The sequence below is a fragment of the Haemorhous mexicanus genome, chromosome 7 (genome assembly GCF_027477595.1).
Source record: "Haemorhous mexicanus isolate bHaeMex1 chromosome 7, bHaeMex1.pri, whole genome shotgun sequence".
Classification (NCBI taxonomy): domain Eukaryota; kingdom Metazoa; phylum Chordata; class Aves; order Passeriformes; family Fringillidae; genus Haemorhous; species Haemorhous mexicanus.
In genome coordinates this window covers 22,037,493-22,058,716 of record NC_082347.1, presented here as the reverse complement: position 1 = coordinate 22,058,716, position 21,224 = coordinate 22,037,493, and the positions used below count along the sequence as shown (strand labels likewise).

Genomic DNA, 21,224 nt, shown 5'->3' with positions numbered 1-21,224 from the left:
TAAGTATTTCAGCTACTGATCATCCACAAGGGGTAACTGCTTTCTGCTATAATTCCAGCAATGATAAAGATGAGATATTTACACCATCCTGTAAAGGCTTGCGGTATGGATGACAGCATGCTGAGATTAAATCCTATGAATCTACATGGTCCTATGAATCCACCTATGATCTAGGTGATCTTTAGAACACAAATATGCTGTTGGGGTGAAGCTCCCTGTCTTTACGTGGGAGAAAACAATGGATTTATCCTGAAAACATTTCCCTACAGTACTACATAATTTAGAAAAAGTTTATTCCATCTTTTTTTCTCATGCTTTTCTATCACTTTACTCAGTTGGGTCATACCAATACACCTGCTGTATTTGATTTGTATGTAATCTCATTTCTGCATCTGCAGGCATCACTAAGGCATTTTACAATTTGCTCTGCAAACATTGCACGAGGATACTCAAAAATCATGATACTGAAGTTTCAAGCAAGGACAATTCTCCCATACCTGAACTCTGAAGGATACATGTAATGTCTTGCAAAACCCCTACCCAACAGCACAAAGTAAAAAAAAAAAATTAGGAAAAAAAAAATTAATGTTTTTCACTGTTGCCACTGTCTGGTCAAGGGAGAACAAAAGACTGGTCATGTGCCTACAGGCCCCAAATGAGGGGAGGATCTAGTGAAATTTGTTCACTATAGATAAGAATTCAAAAACGAGAGATAGGTAAGGAGGAATCAGGCTCTTCACTCTTCATGACTTAGAGAAAGACGTATTTAATCCCTGAAGTGCTTTGAAAATCCCCATTGATATAATTAGTGGAAAAATGCTTCAAATAAGAACCACCAACACAAAAACTTGAGGGGCAGAAAGGCAAGAGAAGAACACAAGTCCATTTAAGGCTATCAAGTACAAAGACATCACTTTGCTCTCACTCAGGAAAGTCACAGAGCCAGGACACAGGCAGAGCTTTGTTCTCACCAGCACAGCTGCTCTCGTGGTCTCAAGCACAGAAGCTGGGAGGTAACTGGCAGAAGGTAGTCCAGCAGAACCCTCACCTTTTGGGGTTTTATTTTTGTTTAATATAAACCACAAGACAGCCTACAAAAAGGACTCCCCAACTTCCTCTTGATATTCATGCCCACAGGCTTTGAGCTAGGATTTCCAGGAATTCCTTCTTCCCTCTCAAGCCTCTCCTTACATGGAAGAATTTATGTACAACATTAAAGCTGTGGAACTCAAACTATATTTTATTCCACCTTTGCTTCCCTCAGTACTAACCTCCTTGCTATTCCTCTTTCAGGCACTTTTTACACCTCAGTTTTGCTGCGCTCTAAGAAGCGTTCCATGATCTGCTTGGCTGTTTACAAGAGCCTCCAACCCAATCCACCATGCTGATCCCCATCACAAAGCCACCCCTCCAAGGGTCCCCCAACCATTCATTCTTCTCACTGGGCTCCATGCTTCCCAAGGACTACAGCACAGAGGATTAAAAGATCATAACTGAAGCTAATATTCTACAGAATACATCCCCATACTTTTTATTAGGCCTTGACAAAGACCAGCTCCTTCATTCTATCTTCCCTCCACTCCACTAAAAATTTCAGCATTACTAGAAGACACTGTTTCCCACCCTCTGCATTTCCCTAACAAGTGTCAATGTTCTAGTGCCCACTGTGATGCTTTCCCTTCATATCCCTTCAGCAGCCCCAGACAGGACTGTATCCCAGGCGGTGAAGACAATGAGGTGTATGAGCACGTCAAACGTCACTTTGCACAGAAGCTTGGCCTGCTGCAGGATGCCAGGTAAGACAGTGCCATGTTTTGGATGGCTTCTACACCCATGCAGGTACTCAGCAAGAAAGTGCCCTTACGTCATAGGCTCCGGCCTTGATCTGCTGATAGAGTTTGTGCTGATCTTCATCCCAAAAGGGAGGGTACCCCACTAGTAATATGTACAGAATCACTCCTGGGAGGGAGAGACACAGATACACTATGGTTAGGCTAATATGCCATTTATTCCTTCAGCCCCTCTTCCTTCCCTCCTGGCAGTCCCCAAGGCAATGATTGCTCCCATTTGCCATCATATTTAGCCTTCTGAGATAGCAAAACACAGTACAAATTTGTCATCTGCTGGACTTCACCCTGGCACTTCATGTTCAGCTCCTAACACCAGTGTCAGGAGTTAGAATGAGCTGTGTATTGTCCTTCTACCCTCCGCTGGCTATTATGGCTGGTGAGCCACAACTCCCAGCTGCTCTAAGAGTAAGATGAAGCCACACGTCCTTGGGTTCCTGGGCAGCAAGGGACATTTTGGAAGGGACTCCGTTTTTAGATGCTTACTGTGCATGGTGTTGGGACAAAAATGACACTGACAAAGCTGACATTCCTGGCCTGCAGAGAACCATTTAGTCCATGTCAGGCAACACTGATATCACAAATCTTTAAACTTATCTGTCCCAGATACATTAACACTTCTTTTCTTCTAAAAAATCATCCCTCTTCAGTATTTAATCTTCTACATAGTTAGTGTAATAGGAAATTGCTACAGTTATCTAAACAACTGACTCTGCAAAGCATAGACAGGTCCTATCTCTTGAGTCTCAAACATCTGATACACGGCCCAAGGAAAAGATTGGGAGCCAGAATAAAGTGAGTGCAGGCTCCAGTATTCTTTCCATCTACACAAGGTGCTTATCCTCAATTGTGCCTTCATGTGTCCCCCCGGTAAGAAGGAGCACTGTGCACCCTCCCAGCAACAGGCTACAAAGAACCACTCTTTTACATGGAATGATGTTGTTAAATGTAAAACATTTTGTCAAATCTTACCACATGCCCATATATCCACTGGTTTTCCATAAGGATCTTTTCTTAAGACTTCAGGGGAGAGGTAGCCTGGAGTACCAGCAAACCCTGCCAGAAAATGGATGACATGAAGTACTTACAGTACCCAAGCAGAAGAGAGCTTGCCGTATCACAAAATCCACTAGTGGTAACTAACAAATTCCAAAACCTGTCTCTCCCACCCTTCATCTCTTATTTGCTAGAGCTGTCTCTTGGTAAACCAACAAAAAGAGGCAAGAAACCCCAAAATAAAACAGAAAATCAGATGGGATCCAGCACCTATGTACTGCAAGGAAAACAGACAAGTCAGAGGGACCATGTCAACCAGCTGGGCACAAACTTGTATGCCAGGCCTTATATAATTGTTACATATAATGGCTTGGAGTTTGAAAACACAAGACACAAATGGGACACATCTGATTGCTGAGTGGTATGGGGAGACCAGGAGAAGAAGTTGTTTTTCCAGAATTTCTGCAGCATTGCAGAGTATCAGAGCTGATGTTTAGCCTGAAAAGGTCTAATTTCTAATTATGTTTTAGCTAAACAAAAATAAGGTCAGATCCAAATGTGCCTGCAGAAGGCTAGGTCAAATGCATTTCTGTAAAGTGACCAAACAAAATTCCAGATGTCTACACTTCTGAGCAGTAGGAAAGTTCAGATCAGGGTCTAAACTTAGCAGCTGCATTCATCTCTGACACTAGCATCTACTGTAAACTGAGAAGAAAAATAGAGAAACACATAGCCATTTCTTCTGTCTTTCTTTATTAGTTTTTTTTCTATTGCACCTAGGCTTGAGCCTAAGACCCAGAGGCTGTCATGCTTGGCAAAGAAACAGCCAAATACAGAGAAATGTGCTGGAAGAACTGAGACAAAGTACTCAGGAGGATGCACCCAACCAGCCACCAGAAAACAGGGGAGCAAAGCTGGGAAAGCTCAAACAGTCTTACCAAACCAGGCCTGCTGCTCTCCCTGGACTTCTATAGCCAGTCCGAAGTCAGCCAGTTTGACAGCAGCACCCTTACATTTACTCGCTAGTAGTAAATTCTCAGGCTGAGGAGAAGAAAGAAAAAAAGAGAGTAAGAATGAAAGACTGACATCCTTGTTAAAACCTCTCACATAGTAGTCACATCACTAAATTGCACCTGCTGACTGAATTTAGCATGCAGTACTAAACCTGTTCAGATGAAGACACAGCAACAGCAATGAATGGCCTTGACCTAGAGAGGCAGAAAATTGTCAAGTCTAACACAAATCCTCTGGCCCCTCCGTGGGAGAGAGAGCCTCTTCCAACCCAGCCCATGCTGACACCAGAGGGCACTGGCAGTACAGCTCCTGCAGCACTTAAGCCAAAATTCTATTCTGCCCTCCTCAAAGAGGATAACTGGAGGGAGGGGAAAGGAAAGTGGGGGAAGAAGGGAGAAACAATGCAGGAGATAGAATCTGCAGTGATGTTTCTCCCCTTGAACATTAGACAGTCCCCAAGGCACTGAAAAAGTAAATATGATGCTAACAAGGGCTGCCAAACACACTGCTGTAATGTGGGAAGGCATCATCTGGCTAGGCAGTAGTTTTCATCCCTTACAGAAAAAGCCTCAGCCTCAAACTGGCATAAGCAGCACAGCAGTGAGTGTTCTTGTAAGCAATTTTTTCATGCTACACATTTACAGCAGCATAAAATATTCTCTCTTGCTATTGCTGCCATCACCTATACAAGAAGCAACCACGTCCCTTTTTCCATGTGTCAGGAAAGGGAGACAGACTTTTGACCCTCATATTTTCACCTTGAATGAATCTCACTCAAACCAGAATTCTGTTGTGTTCCAGCAGAGGACTGCAGCAGAAGGCCTTACACAGCTCCAAAAAGTGGACTGAGAATTGGCAGCTTCCTCTGAAGCACCAGAGCAGCTGGTGCTTCATGGGACCCCTTGAAACCTCAAAGCCTTTAAGTTGATGGCTATTATGGCTTTGCAGGAAAATCAGCTGGAAGATAGGCAGGTCAAACGGTGGTTTCTCATCCTAACCTCTTCTCATCTTTTATGCAATTCGTTATCAAGTTGATTTTTAACTGAGCAGGATGGATACCTGGAAATCCAGAAACAGGAGCTTGTCTCAGTTTCAAAAATCTGATAAGGGTCTTTTTCGTAGCCTGCTCACTATTTCACCCTATAGCTACTCTTCACACCTGTTCTGCCTGACAGGCACAAGATGCTTTGCTCACTCATCTGTCCTAAAGTACTGGGCATGTGCCTATTTCTGCCTTGAATGAAAGGAGAAAAGCCTTCCTCAACAAAGTCCTTGCCATAAGCAGCATGGAAGGAAGGACATCTGGGTCTCAATAAACTTGGATGCCACTAGCTTTTCACTATATGGCAAGAAGAAAAGATTGTGGCAATTAAGCTACACTAATGAAAATTCACCTCTATAAACAAGACCCTAAAGCAGAAGATAATTAAATATTCTGAAAGTCCCTCTCAACTCCAGATTGCACCTAGCTTAGCTTGACTAAGAGCAACATTTAAGACAGACTTGTGATAGTTAAGCACTTTGTACCTCTATTTTAGAAGCAAACACCTTAAGGCTAACGGCGCTTATCCATGGGCATGTTTGCCAACATATGGGTTGTCTCAGGTTTCACATACTTTTTGGTGAGGATGTGAACACACTCTCTAATTTCTTACAGTCCCTCTATAGGCAGCTCAATATTTGACATTTTTTAATAACAAGTTAGCCAAAATACAGGCTTATAAGAGTGAGGTGCAAAAGACAAAACTTTACTTGAAGCAGGCTCTGCAGTTATTACACACTGACCCTGAAGACCAAGCTTTTGGAGAGAAGCTAAAGATTAAAATAAAATAATAAATGAAATAATTAAAAATATTAAAAAGCATAGGAACATTCATTGCCAAAAGGAATGGTTACTCCTCAGGCCTGGAGAGTTTCAGACAATCAGAGCAAGCAACAGAAGAAACATAATAACTACAGCAGGGAGTGTCTAGAAGCTGATACATTCTGAACAAGTTTCTAGCTTTCCTACAAACAAAACTTTTGGAAGGAAACCGGATTATATTTGAACACAATGAAAGCTTGTTCTGTACTGGAAAACATTACTGATTTTCACAGACTCCCTACTTTTGGACACTAGTGCCTCTGAGATGCTGCTCTCTCAGGAGCTGTTGTTGGGTCTAATCAGGAGCAGCCACAGACCACAGTAGATCATTTGCATTTTTTCACAGTGTAGTGAAACAGAAGGTCAAAAGTGTTGCATGGGGGTTTGTCAGAAACACAAAGGGCTCTCCACCAGATCAAAACACCAGAGGAACACTGCCACCAAGCCTGCAATGTGCTTTTACCTGGCTCTCTGCAGAATATTTTTCTACCTTCCCCCTCATATATTGTTTAACAAGCCCAAACCAACACTAGCAGCAGGTGTCATCCTGCATTAATTTAACTGGACTGTTGGTGACCATCACCATTGCCACTTTAGACAGAGAAGGCTCCAGGGCACGCAGACTTTCCTGCACAAATCTCTTTATTCTGGAGTCTGCCCAGCTCCCAGCACAGCTGCCCAGTTTGGCGAGTTTAGGTGACTCTACTGCGGAGACTTAAGGGCTATAAATGTGTTATAATGTGTCAAATGATTGATTCATCCAGTCTTTAACTGGACAGCAGTTTTGGTTTTAGATTAAAAGTGCTTCTACTGATGAGAGAAGAAAGAAATAACACAAAAAATTCTTGTTGAACATCTCTGCCCTAGCACAGTGGCATGTATTTGGCAACACTGCAGAATAAAAATATACATGCTCTGTGCAGACAAACTCATCCTGGCAGATTGAACAAAGATTGCTCCAGGTCTCTAGAGACCTCTTCAATCACAAACTAGAAAGTGTCCTTCATTATAATGAATCCTACCCAAGTTTCTCTGGAAGCATACTTCTCTCCAAGATTCACAACTACCACATCCTGGAGCTGCCTCAGAGAGGCTGAGAGCTGGCAAGGTTCACAAAGATTGAGAACTTCCTTGGGAGTTCATCACACCCTCTAGCCCTCTAGTAAACTCTGAAGGAGCAAATTTGTGCTTCAGGAACCCCTGAGCCCAGTTAAAGTAAAAAAAACCCAACAAAACAACAACCAAACCCCAAAAAAACCCACACAAAAATCCCTGCCAGCTGGCAACACAATATTCCTGTCCAATGATCCCCTGGCTGCTCTCCTCAGACTACAGCACAGAGGAAACATTACCTTCAAGTCCCTGTGCACAATATCATGCTGGTGAATGTGATTCACACTCTCCAGTATCTGATGAATACAGTGGCTGTAAGATAAAAGGGAGAGACACACAAAGTTACACACACACATTTAACATCTCATCTCATCCCAGAACTACTTCCCTAAATTTTATATTTGTACTATGGGGCATTCAAGATCTCATGCTGAATGTCTTCCTCATGACCAGTGGATGCTACAGCTCAGCACCATCACAGCTGTACAACCCCAGCCCCCCCCTAGTAACAGGATGCCAAAATCCTTTCTGTAGCAGGACCACAAAGCCTCTCTCCTACCTCCCATCATTTCCTTCCTTCCCTTCCCATCATACTAAGCCTCTCAGTTGTTCCTTCAGCCAACAGTGCCCACCCCACACAGAACAACCAAAGTATCTGAGTATCTTCAAACAGCAGCTAAAATTGTGCAAGCAAGACCAAATCACTCCAGGAAACATTCCACTGGGCTAGTCCTGAGCAAAGAATAAACTTTGGGAGAGCAGCAGCCTCCCCCAGAAAATTCAGGATGACGACGCCTGGGTGCCTGCCAGTTTGCAAAGCTTTCAGAGCAGCATCTCAAGCACTTTATATACACAATGTGCACACACACCCGCTTGCTGGGTGCCTTTTAAGTACAGATCCCACTTAAGGGGTTAGTAATCTGGAAAGCAGACTCATTCCGTTAAGTGCAGCGCGCTGCACTCCCCCAGCTCACAGAAAACCCTGTCTGCCATTCCCACTGCTGTAAACCACAGGGACAAAATAAAGATGTTGGATGTTATTTACACCTGTCACATAACAACAGCACAATCCACCCATGGGTGAGATTCCAGGTTGGAACCATCTCTTCCACTAAAAATTTACTTGGCTCCCAAGGGTGAATGTGGAATGGAATAGGGATTTTGACAGCTACAGCTGGGCAGTAAGCACACAGATGTGGACAACTCAGAGAGGTCTATGTCCTCACTGTAGGATCTCTCAGACCCTTCACTGACTTCTACAAATCTCAGAGGAACAAATTTGAAATGAGTGAAATACTTGAGGAAAGGAAAAAAGGCTACAGGAAAAGATGGGAAGAGGGTGAGGAGAGGAAGAGAAGAGGTACAGCACTGTGTATTTGCTATCCCCCGCCCTCTGGAGCTGGCAGTACGATCCTCGGGGTCGGAATCCATGAAAATCTCCCTGCTCCCAAAACAAAAATGTATAATTAGAACAGAGCTGAGTCTGAGCGAGAGAGATTTTCTGGCCAAAAATGGCAAAAGTGTGAGGTGTCCCAGGCGAGCCAAACACGGCAGATTGGCACAGACCTCGCTCCCTCGCTCTCTCAGACTGCTCTGGAATTCAGCACAGCATGGGGAGAGAAAGGGAGGAGTTTCACTCTGTCATCTTGTGGGCACTTGGAGACCTGACCAGCTGACAGTCAGAGGACTGAGCACCCTAAGGAGGGCTCACAGAGCAACAGACAGTCCCTCCTTCTCCCCTAACCCTGCCATAATATTCCTGAGCAGTGTCAGTCACTGACAGCTTTTGAGCACTTCAGGGAACAGGCACTGGCAAGAGGAACAGGGGAAGGATTGTGATTGATAACCTCAAAACTTCCCAGCTTCAAGGCAGAGCGACATGATTGATCTGAGATGCTCTGCCTACAAGATCTGTACACCCCACTGAAAACATCTATGGGGCTCTCAGACCTCTCTGCCAGGAGCTCCAGCAGAACTGATGAGTTCACTGGCCTTTCCAATCACCAGATGGCAGAGCACACAGTGCAGTGCCTCATTTGAAAGCCTGCAATGACCAGAAGACACACACTGTAAGTGAACCACGGGGAAAGCAACTAAGTGCCTGCAGACTCCATTAGCAGTACCTACACCGGCACCCCAGGTCACACTCTCTTTCACTCCCTGCACTCAGTATCATTGTCCTTAAAGTACTGCCTACCAAACTCAACCTGCCACAGTACCCACTACTTCCTTCTGACTCCTCTCTTCTCATGGCTCCCCTGATTTCTGCTTCAGCAAGGGTTAGCATGGGATAAGAACATGAATGGGTGTTCAGTCTGCAGGGTGAAGTATCACCATTAGGCCACTCCGAGGCCATGCAAAAGCAGAGCAGGAGTGGCCTAATCCCAGCTTTGATTCCAGATGCTGCAGGTCCAGCAGATGGATGGGTCAGACAACACCCTCAGCTACTGCTGCACATAACATCCACTCTGTATAAACAGGGACATGCATGGGCCACTTCAAGAAACTCACATGTGGGAGAGGAGGGAACATTCAGGAACAGAAGGGCATAACTCTAAATCTTTTTACATTAAAATATGAAGGCTGCTCTCTCATGTTGTGCCTTCTGTCACTGCACTGACCAGCTGAGAGTCAGAGAGGGCTTCCACAGAAACCCAGCCTTCAAAGCCTCCTCTCCTCACTGTCCTGTAAACCACTACCTAGACACAGGCAGATTGAATGGATCTGCTCAACCGCAGTGGCACATCACTGGAAACCCTGCTAGAAGAAGAAGGCCAAGCAGGCAGCACCCTCACAGCTCTCCTTTATGTTTGCTCAGTAAGGACATACTGTCACCAAAAAGGCCAAGTACGACAAAGCTGCTGGCAGTGGCTCTCCCAGCAAAGAGCACAGCATCTGCAAGTGGCAGAGACAGCAATGTCTCCAAGTGGGCAAAGGCTAGAGCTGTACTGAGTCAGGCTGTCTGGTGACAGCTAAGTTCATGCTAATAGCAGAAAGAGGATTTGTTTTATCCAGACAAGGGGCAAGAGTGTTAGAACAAAGCCACACACAGATCAGCAGTCAGGAAACTCATTCCACTTGTACGTGTACATGGAACACGCGTGCAAGGGTCTGGAAACAATCTTACCTGGCATCTGCTTCACTGTAGTATTCTCTAGCAACAATATCTTCAAAGAGCTCCCCACCAGTAACCCTGAAGTGCAAAAGAACAAAGGATGTTAGAGAGTCCATGCTTGTGCAGTTAAAGGGTGTATATGGCCACCCACCTCAGTCCTTTCCCAGAGCCTGCATGGGATACTGCCTTACAGGGGAACCAGGGCAGAGCACTGCTATATCCACATGACTGAGCCCTTGGACAGCCTTTGCACCAGCAGTGTACAAGACACTGTTGACACACTGTGCACGAATTGCCCACACACCTCTGCTGAGCATAGTGTATGCTGAGCTTGGGAAGGACAGCCCTCCTCTGACCCCTGATGGGCTGCCTCAGAGACAAAAATCAGTCTCCACACAAAGGATAGACATTCTTTGTCATCCCACACTTACACCTGGTGCCAGAAGCCAGGAGCTTTCCTGGTCTGTCCCCACCACACAGTCAATGGATTTTTGTCAAATAGGCCAGAGGTATTTAAAGGTCTCAAAAGAGAAAGGGAGAATGATACTAATGCAGCTGCTTTTTATTCCACTCTTAGTCAACCACCAATGTGCCTGCATCACTGGTGAAGCATCAGAGACAGACACTTACAGATCAAAGACGAGGTAATGGAAACCTTCTTCTGAAATACTGTCATGGAGTCGCACTGCAAAAATAATCAAGAATTGGAGATTTACAGAGCATGTAGCAAATATGACACTTCACAAATCAAACTCATGCACACAACCAAGTTCTCCCTCAACCCACTCAGTCTATTAATTCCCCATGCCCTTTACTCTGTGTACTCCCTTAGTGACCTATTTTCTTCTGTTATCTCAAAGGAACAGATGGGTGTCCTGTACATACATTCACCCCTCTCCAGCATCCTAACAAGCTCTGAGTATTTTTGACCTCTTGTTCATTCTTCCTCTCTAATGTTTCAGTACCCTGTTTCACATCGGCCAACTTTTTCCTACATGCTCCTATTTTGGCATCTTTCCTAATCCATTATTTCCTAAAACAAACCTTTTTCCGAGTCCCGAAACAAGCCCTCAATCCATAAATTGACTTCTGACTCTACTGGCATGCCATTGGTCTACTTTCTGCCATTTATCTGTAAGGCTTAACTATGTTCTCTTCTGTTATTTCTTTTTCCTCACTTCATTCTGACTTACACTGCAAATCCTTACCCAAAATTCAGAACCAGTTTCTTGTTTCATTTTTCTGACCTGCTTGTTTCCAAAGACATATTTGATCACATTCTGCTTCTCAAAATTTCATCCACCTTCAGCTATCCCTCCTTAATTCTGCTGCTATTACCTAAATTAACTTTCATCTTTTACCATTCCATGTCCCAGGCTCATGATGGGCCACTATCCCCTGATATTCTGGGATCCTGTTCTCTGAGGTCCTGTTCTCCTTTCCCCATGTTACACACAGGCAATAACTATTGTATCTATGCATTCAGCACAGTGCCATTTCCTCTCGTCTGAATCAAAATCTCCATTTATTTGACCATTCTTGGATACCTAGGCACTATTAACCCAAGAGGAGAAACTTCATATGGCTACAGAAACCATACCTTTTGCTTTTTTCCTCTGCTGGAGAACATCACTCTTTTCCCTGCCAATCAGTCACAAGTTAGCAATTCTCTTTCACTCAATTCCTAAGCCTTCACATCTCGACTAGAACAAGATGTCTTCTTCATATAACCATCTATAATCTTTGCCTATTGATTCATCCAAGAAAAGCAACTAGCTGAGACAAGACTGGGTCTCAGTCACTTTAACACCTTGTAATTGAGTATTGACCAAAGTAGCGTTGACCGTTCTCATCGTTACAAGAAAAATCTCATTATCCTGCTCTGTCACTTCAATGGTACCTATGCCTCCCTTCCCTATCTTCCATTCTCTTCCACATAAAGCACAGGTGACCTTCCTTTATTTTCCCAGCATCATGATTTTCTCTCTGTCAGTAACAAGAAGTCAGTTTGCATCTCTTGTCCATGCATGACATCAGCTACCATCATCACTGTCTTGGGAAGGCTTCAAACTAGCACTGGGCACATATGGAACAGCTTTTGCACGTTGTCAGTGTTCTTCTTTACTCCTCCTTGCAACTCTCCTTTGTTCAGGCACCCTTCCATGTGAATGCAAACACACTCAAACCCAGAAGAGAGAGTAGCACAGATGTGCAGAGACCACTGCGAGTACCCTTCCTCAGAGGATTTCATTCTTTCCTTGTTCTTTTTGCCTGCTGACTACCTTTTTTTTCTCTCCCTTTATCTAAAAGCTCTCTGACCTAGTCCCTTGGCCAGTTTCCTTAGCATTTCTACTGCATATCTAACTGCAGGGGTTTGGGAGGAGCACTCCATCCAGCAAAATGCTGCGAACAAGCCAGTGCAGCATTCAGGCGCAACATGCTGTTCCTAATGCGTGAGAACAGACACATCACCCGAACCAACTATGTCCCGTAAGTCACTTGCTGCAAACAAAAAATTCTTCCAAGTAAGCAGTTTTAGTTGGGTTTGTAATAACTTTATTGTAACACAAATTTGTGTTTACAAGAAAACTTGCCCCCCGAGAACTTGGCAGAGGCAGAATTACAAAAACACAAGTGAGAAGAAAGGTATTTCCTAGGAGAGAAGACTTCCATTCAAGACTGGAAACAGGATAGAAAGCAGCTGAAAAAGACACTTGGATTTCCAGTGCAAGGCAGTTTTCACTCCAGTGAAGACTGCTTGAGGACAAAAGCACATCAACAAGAGCTGAAAGCCAGAACACAGGCAAAAGTCTGCCGAGAGACATTATGAACAGATGGAGAAACTTCAAGGAAAGCTGAATGTACTAACAAGGTCATGTTTGGTGATGCACAGTGGGCATGAAGAAGTGTTCTCCTTCCTCTGGCACCTGAATGGTCAGCAAAGCACTGCAAGAACCACCAAGCACAGAGGAGAGTGGCATGAGTGATATCACAATGGAGGAGTACAGCCACCAGCATGCTGAGAACAGTGGCCTTGAAAAAGACATGTAAACATTGGCAGGTAGAAGTGAGAAATGGTGAATGATAATCTTTGATGCAAAGACTTGGACAGCAAATTATATCAGAAAATAAAACACAAATGAGCCGACTGGTACTATTCCTTTGTCCCAAGGAAAGCAATTTTGTCAGCTACATTATGAAAATGGAAGGAAGTAGCAATTCAGCTGGCAGAGACTGGCAGAGGCAGCAAAAAGAGCCTTCAAGGACAGTAAAACACCACTTGTGTCCTTAGGTGAGGAACCATGACAGGACGACAGAGACAGTTCATAAATACTGATGTTGTGCACCACCCTAGGGCTGCAAGCAAAAGAAGGCCTTGAAGACAGGACAGAGGTTATTAACTTAACAAGGGAGCTGCCTCCTCACAACAGCCCACAATGATGCTGGAATAAAATCTGCCTGGGACCTCATCTGCTGAGGTAATGAAGCTCAGGGAGTAATGGTAGAATAGCAAAATCCAGAAAAGCTGTAGGAAAAATTACACTGGGCACCACCACCTTGCACAGGAATAATGAGTGACAGCTCAGAATAGTAGGCTTTAAGTGTGGGGCGAGACAGCAATGAGGGGAGTCAGAAAGGATCAAAATAAAACTCTGAATATACCAAAACTCTCATGACTCTCAATTCCAGCCCTAACTTCACATTGATGCAAAGAAACAAAAACAATACACAGCAGCAGAACAGAAATAAAACCCAGTGTCCTTTCACCCTGAAGTTTTGCTTACCTACCCTCCTGCAGAGCCACAAGAGCTTTCCTGACTAGCAAAGAGTCTACAATGGACAGCTCTGAGGCCATGGTTCACTCTGCTGACATGCAAAGTTCAAATGCTCTGCTTTCTACTACAGTGCTAACATCCCTAACTAAGGGATGATTAGCATAAAAACATGACCTGCCTTTTCCAAAACTATTCAGCTAGTCCATTAATGGCATATATTCAGAAATAACTGAATTATAAAAAACATTTTAAAAGTTTCTCCAAAAAACATTTTAAAAGTGCCTCCTTTCCACTTTGGTCATTCACAAATATGATCCACATTGTGTGAGTATTCACCAGGAAGAAACACAAACATCAGAAAACTCTGATACCTTTACCATCCAGACAGTGTGGAGCCCTCTCTGCTTAAAGAACACCTGTGCAAATGTCCTCCGCCTGAAGGCAAAACACAGATTCCCAAATGGCCCAGTTCCAATGGCCCAAATGCCAGTTCCAAGAGCACAACTCAAGTACTGGGCTGTCCTCTGTTTCAAACATCTTCCCATGAAAAGAGGATCCCATTTCTTCCACAGGCTGCTGGTCCTGACACACTGTCTAACAGCTCCTTTTGTACCATAAGTTCAGCTTTAACACAGTGGTTGAGCAGAGCCCACAACAGCTGCTCATATCTGTATAACCTGTTGACAGAGGTTACAAGAGAGTAAAAAATATAATAATATGGAGACACTGGAGAGCAAAGTACTCCTGAAATCTGATTATCCATAATAAGAAAAACAGAGAAATAAAAACAAAAGTCTTCCTCCAGTTAAACTTTTCTTCAAAAGTATTACAGTACTCTTTTTTTTCTCTCATCAGGAGACCAGTGATGCATGTGTCTAGCAGGGTAGGCTAGACAAATGCACACATCACAAAAGGAGTCTCAAGCTGCAGCAAGAGGGAAGTTGCACAACAATAACAGAGTGTCTTTCAAAATACAACCAAACTAAAAAGAGATCAGTATTTGCCAAGGAAGCTCATCACACTCTGTTCACCAGAAGATGAGGTGGATTATTTCTATTAGATGATTCTGTTACCAAGAAGCAGCAATTCAAACTGTATTTCCTTCCTAGCCAAACCCTTTTAACACAGGGATTCTTCTGGATTTAGGAAATTAGACCCTGCCAACACCACTCACAGCTGGAGTCACCTGATGACTCTTCCCATTCAAAGATCTCTGATGGATGTACTACAGTGGTTAGGTTCACATGAGCAGACAGAGAGGGGAGTAGGAAAGAAAAAAGAAGCAAGTCAGACAACAAGGCACTAAATCAATTACAGGATATGGTGAAAGACTTCACCCAAAGTTTTATTCAGGAGAAATCAAAAAAGGTCCCATCCACACAAAAAAATGAAGAGGTTTTGTAGAGTTCACAAGCACATCCAATTTTGTAAGACTGACAAGTCTTACAGATAACTTTTGAAATAATACCTAAAAAACCACAGAGCACTAGTAAGCACTGCCAGAACAAATGCTGTCCAAAGGAGCAGCATCAATTACAGACTGGTAGGTAGAAAGCTTTCCAACAAAACCAGCTGCTCAGTCAGGAGAAAGTGTACATCACCACTTGGACGATATTGCCAAGAAGCACATAGATTCTGGGAGGAATAAGCAGTGGTTTCAATAGAGCATCTTGATGAAACAATCTTTTCAGCAAACCACAAAGAAAGCCTAAGGGGTTTTTTAAAGTATCTCCTGAATCTGGCACTGCAGTGGTACTCCACCAAGGGTCTGCTACTCAAAGGTGTCCCTCCAATTATAAATGCACACAGGTAACTGCACTTTTAAAGAGCTGTGAGACACACACAAGACACAACCTAGCTAACCACTCTAAAGCATCCTTTTCTTCCCTCAGTGTTCTCTCCAGCCTTTTCCTATGTAAACTGATTTTACTTGTACAGGGAGCACCTCCCACAACACTGGTCTTTTGGAAAAGTAACTAACAACAGAAAAACAAAGATACCAAATGGCTCCCTTTCCCCAAAACCTCAGATTTTGAGCACACCCTGCAAGTTAGGGCAAGCTTTTTCTGTCTTGTGTGGGTGTGTGTGCAAGGTCCGTGGCCCTAACGCAATCCAGGGCATTTGCAAAGAGCCTGATACCACACTGAGTGGCTCAAGGGACGTGCTGTGGTTACTGAACCTAACAGCAGCTGTGGACTGGAGTTCAAGCACTTTCTAAGAACATCTGCTGTGAATATTACTTTTCCCTGCCTGCTATCTTCAGAGTCTCACTGGAAATCTTGCCTCAAGAACAGAACTTGAAGCTGCTTCTTCAAAGTGTTCCAAAATCCTTGTGCACTTACCTTTTCTATTTTAGAAAGAAATAATACTGATAAGCTATTATAGTAACGAGAGAAAATTAGGCATTTTCATGAAAAACAGCAATGCAGTAACAGTTATGCCATATGGTTTGCATTCCATGCCTGAATAAAGTGACCTAGTACAGACAGCCTCAGCTCTCTGATGCCTGAGTGTGATACAAACCAACTGAACAAAAGAGGAAAACCTCCTTCATAACAAACTGCACCAGCCCAACAACAAATGCAAATTGCTGCTGAGTCACGCAAAGCAAGGCTCTGTGAATGCAAAAGTTGAAGTGAATAATTAAGAAATCAGAAAAGAGCTATCAAATTTTGTAAAAATCCACCCAGACTACAAAAACATAAGACACTGAAAAGCAACAAGCATCTCATCTTTAAAAGGTCATATCTATAAGGCTAATTGGTATTGGGGTTACAAACACAGAATATGGCTAGCCTAGTTTTGACCCACATCTCCTTTTCACTCTGTCCAGTGTGCTGAATATTATTATCTTTTTACTCTTATGTCAAGCACAACAGGCCAGGAGGATTTATGCCTGCCACATAAGCCCCAGGATGAACATTCCCTGTATCCCATACCCACAGGAAATAGCAGAGCAGGGCTGTGCAGGGGCTTAGCCCATGGCTAGGGCAGGAAGGCTGTGGTTAACACAGGGCAATTTCTGGCAACCTGTTGCAAGTAAGTATCTTAAAGCAAAGAAGTTTCCAAAGTTGCAACAAAAAAGCAAGTACAGAAGCAGCACTTCACAGGACAATTCCCAGTATCTTCATGCAGCAAACACTCCTCTCTGCTTAGGAAAAGGTAACATGGGATGAAATCTGCTTACTCCTACATATCAGTGGTCTTTGCCTGTCCTTAGGGAAAGGGTTCAAGCTACAGGTAATCTTGTCTGCTAAATCTAGGTTCACTGGTGCTCCAAAGTGTAAAGCATTTTGATACTATGGGCACATAAAGAACAGTATCAGCCAACTACCTCTGCACCAACGCACATTGAGTGCATAATGCAATATTTAGGGCTCTCAAATTAAGTTGCCAGTGTTGCAGAGCCAATAAAAGACAATGCAGAGGTTTATGATTGTCTCCTGGGTCATGGTAATTGCAACACAGGAACTCTTCCATGCAGCCTTAGTAGTGCAAACTCAAAAGTGCTCTGGGATCTTCTGGCCTGAACCATGTTATTTAAACATCAGCCACTCATTAGGAAAAACCACAGCTTCACTTTTCAGCAACTTTCAACCAGACATCAGACATTTGCCTGTATCATGGAGAAATGGAGGAGGTAAGAGATGCTGCAAGGGTTTATTTCACGCCACTCTGCATACCAGAAGCAGCAGAATAAAACTGGAGGGTAAAATCTACCTGATGTCCTCTTCCATGGATACTCTGCAATGTGCCAGGAGGTACCGAAACTATTACAAATACACATGGCCTGACAGACTGCAAACTGAGCACAATTGTCCATGGCAGCACAAGTGACAAGTGAACTGAGGCAGATGGCTACCACCCACACTCCCTGCTACCCCAGCTGCTCACCAGCCTGGGCAGCCAAGATGGGAACTGTCCCACCATCTCCAAGCCTGGCTGTGTGCCAGGACACTTCCTGCACGCTTCACATCACTCAGGATGTCTGTCCCGCGAGGAGCCACCACCAACCTGTGACTGCCTGTGAGCTGGGTGCTCAGCTCCCACCCCAGCTGTTTCTCTAATTACATTAAACACGCAAAATTCAGTTGCAGCTGCTCAGGCTGTCTCCTAAAGGACTCTCCTTTTAATTAAAAATTTGCTATTAAAAAGCATTAAATTGTGTAATGCAAATAATCCTCTAGAAATCATCTGTCCCAGCAGCTAATGCCCAGCTTTGTCAGAGCAGTAACCAGCAGTAGCAGGACAGTTAGCTAACAGGACACAGCAGGCTGCTGTTCCCCAGCCCCTCAGAAACGTGCTCTCCTTCCCTCCTCTCCCAAATCTGACACAGCGAGGTCAGGGTATGCTGGACATATACCAGCTTGCTGTAAACCCCCCAGGCACACAGCATTTTACACCAACTGCAATTCCAAAGCTTTGGAAAATGGGAGAGAAGGAGGATTTGTTAACACTCTGTTCAGGTTCAGGCAGAACCAAGCTGCTGCAGGCTCTGCAAAGAAAGGCAAGGAACAGTGCTAAGGAAGTATGAAAAGGCCCACAAGCACAGAGGTGGATTTCCCGTCCCTCTCACCATTGTTCTTACTGTAACCTTTTTCACTCTCCAGCCCTACAAAATGAGGCTAAGGTAGTGCCCAGTTGGGAAATTCCCTCATGCACAGATATTCACAGCCTAGAGAGGAGCTGCAGGGAGAACAGTACCTTTCCTGTTAAGAAACCTGTCATTCTGAGGAAGTAAAAAAGAAAAAAAACCATGAAGTATTTTTAAAAAACATTTCAGTGCCAACTAAATGCTATTTTTCCTTTGATTTTATAATGTCTGTATTGAAAAGCTGAAGTTCAGCACACAATACATAACATCTAGAATGCCCTACTTAAACATTAGATGAGCCAAATGAGTGAATTCACAGGAATATTTCCTGCTCTCCTGATAACAGTGCAATCACAACCATCCAGAATTGTTATTAATAATTTCCTATTAGCCACATAGCAGATAAGCAAAGTACTTCTGATAACCACTAGTACTATATGAGAGCTTTTTCTAAAAACACCCAAAATAATAACAAGCCAACTTCACTGGTGTCTCAAAGAAAATAAGCAGAGAACAACCATTTTATTAAAATAATTAAAATACAGATAGTGGCCATGACAAATTTTAGCTCTCTCATACAATGCTCTGCATCTTGGCATGTCTGCCATCAGGGATGAATCCCTGCAGGCAGGTGTTGTGCTTGCGACCCCCAAACCTTGCTGTGTCAATCTGATGGTCTCAGCTCGTGCCTCGTTGCCCAGGACAGCCACGAGCCCTCGGCACGGCCGCAGGCTCTGCTCCAAAGGCTGCCTGTCGCCTGCAGGATTTGACCAGAGTGCAGCCACCCCCTGCTCCCATCAGGCCTGGGGCAGAGGGAGCCCAAAGGAGGCTCTCTCCATTCCTCAGTGTGGGGGGAAGGCAGAACGCAGGGGAATCCTCCTCTGATTTTTGCAGTACCTTTGAGTGCACAGAATCTGGCCCTCATCCCACTATTTATTTTTTTAAGGGATTGCTTGCATACAGATAAATCTCACAGCTAAATAGATGAATAACAGAATCCAAATATGTCTCTAGCACAGACCAGAGAGACATAGAGAATAAATATATCCCCTGGCAAGGAAAAAAACGCAATTATTACTCCATTCCCAAATTGAGATGGATTATGGAGAAATGGCTTTCTTAAAACCAGAGGAAAAGCTATAGGAAGAGGTGTCAGTAAAAGAAAATATGCAGATATAAATAATAGTGAAATAATTAACTGCGAAAATCAGAATGAGAAATGAAAAGGTGGACTGCCTGGGGTTTTGGAGAGCATTCCATCAGGCAAACATGCATGGTCACTCACCTAAATCTCTAACAGTACAGAGACTAGAAATAACAAATGGTAACTTGCAGCTTAAAGGCTCAAACTTTGTAGCAGGAACTCACTTCAGCTGATAGTCTGTTTGAGGGATTTTTGAGCATTTGTTGGCTGGTTGGTGGGGTTTTTTTTCCTTTTGGCAGGGTAGGAGGAAAGCAGGTTAAAGGTATAAGTCCAAGAATATTATTGTTTGACCTCTTAGGAAGCTCAGCAACTTGCTGTCCTCTCAGACAGCCCCATGACAATTCCAAGGAAAAGCTGCTCAGTAACTGAGAAAGTCTCAAAGCATAACTCTTGCTACAAGGTCTCTTTTCCTCTACTCCACCTTCCCCACAGCATCCCCTCTGCACCAGAAACAGTCCTTCAGCAATAGAAATTGCAGGGCAGCAGATTTAAACAGCCAGCCATGCATGGGATCATCCCACTTGGATACCACTGCGCATCCACAGGGCAGCAATCATGGCCAAAACACTGGAGAATCCCCTGCATTTTAGCTGTTCTTTGCACATTACATCCTTTCTGTCCCAAATGCAAAGGCAGTCTGGATGCCTGCAGCCAAATGAAAACAAGGAAATCTGCTGTTTACAGCAAAACACAGCCTACAGTTTTTTTCTTATTCACTAAGGAAGCAATTCAAATCTCTTGTTAAGAAAAAGGTGATAGGAAAACATTCCAAATGGCAGCAGGGGGGAAATACTGAAGGCTTTGTAATCAAGACTAGTATGTTAAAATGAGGAATGAGTGAACCTGAAGCTGTGGCTGATGCCATGAAGACAACAAGTCCAGTATTAAGTCTGCAGATATGATCCACACACCCTGTTTCCCACAAAGGTTCACTATGAGTGTTTGGGATAATCCAGCTGGGCTGGACACAGAAGCACAGCATTCTTCTTTCTGTCTTTGCCCCACTTCACATCTCAGCTGTAACCATCATTTAAGGGCACACAAACTGGAGCCCTTTTCTTATACACATCCATCAAAATCACTCCCACAACTCAGAGGTAGGAGGAGGACAGACCACTTGTCAAAGGAAATAAAATTCAACTGGGTCAAAAGAAATTCTTCTAATTCACAGGAGATTTCTATACCATTTTCTCCCCATTTTAAATAAGGACAAAATTGTAGGTTTGTGCTGAGAAAAGCCAACAGATAGAAGTTAAAATAAGAATAATTCAGGTGCAAGCATATTTTGGAGAAGAAGTCTGAAGTAGGAAAAACCTGAAAAAGCAATAATTCTGATAGATGCTGAGGACAGCATTTCACCATTGCTATAAATTCCCTCAAAGAAATTAACTCTGAAGCATTCAGCAGAGGATACAAAGGCAGAAATCAGAAAAATATTTTGGCTCTGGCTCTTGGGCTACTACCAACCTCTCTTAAAACATGTGGTTTTATTATTCTAGACCTAAGTGCATGCAGTTCTTCCCAGCAATGGGCTGCCATGAGCTGGGGCACAATGACCAACCAGAAGTGCTCAATTCCAACTATGAACAAAAGATATCCAAGAACTTCTTTTGTACAGTCAGCTTAAAAACACCTAAGAAAAAATACAGATCAAGTGGCGACAAATCCAGAAAAGAGGCCCATATTTAGACTGTCTAACAA

The 21,224-nt window shown here is 43.7% G+C and overlaps 1 protein-coding gene across 14 annotated transcripts in view; it reads right to left on the bottom strand.

The window, feature by feature from the left end:
* The window catches only part of CAMK2G (calcium/calmodulin dependent protein kinase II gamma), a 120,100-nt gene that overhangs the window by 40,097 nt on the left and 58,779 nt on the right, over positions 1–21,224 (bottom strand). For 13 of the 14 annotated variants that reach the window (XM_059851345.1, XM_059851344.1, XM_059851348.1 and 10 more), the window contains exons 4-9: positions 10,580–10,634; positions 9,962–10,027; positions 7,074–7,146; positions 3,782–3,884; positions 2,820–2,903; positions 1,865–1,959 (exon numbers count right to left, since the gene is read on the bottom strand). In XM_059851345.1, the coding sequence (XP_059707328.1) occupies positions 1,865–1,959; positions 2,820–2,903; positions 3,782–3,884; positions 7,074–7,146; positions 9,962–10,027; positions 10,580–10,634 (476 nt within the window). The remainder of the gene's footprint in view (positions 1–1,864; positions 1,960–2,819; positions 2,904–3,781; positions 3,885–7,073; positions 7,147–9,961; positions 10,028–10,579; positions 10,635–21,224) is intronic. The other variant, XM_059851356.1, reaches the window with a different exon arrangement.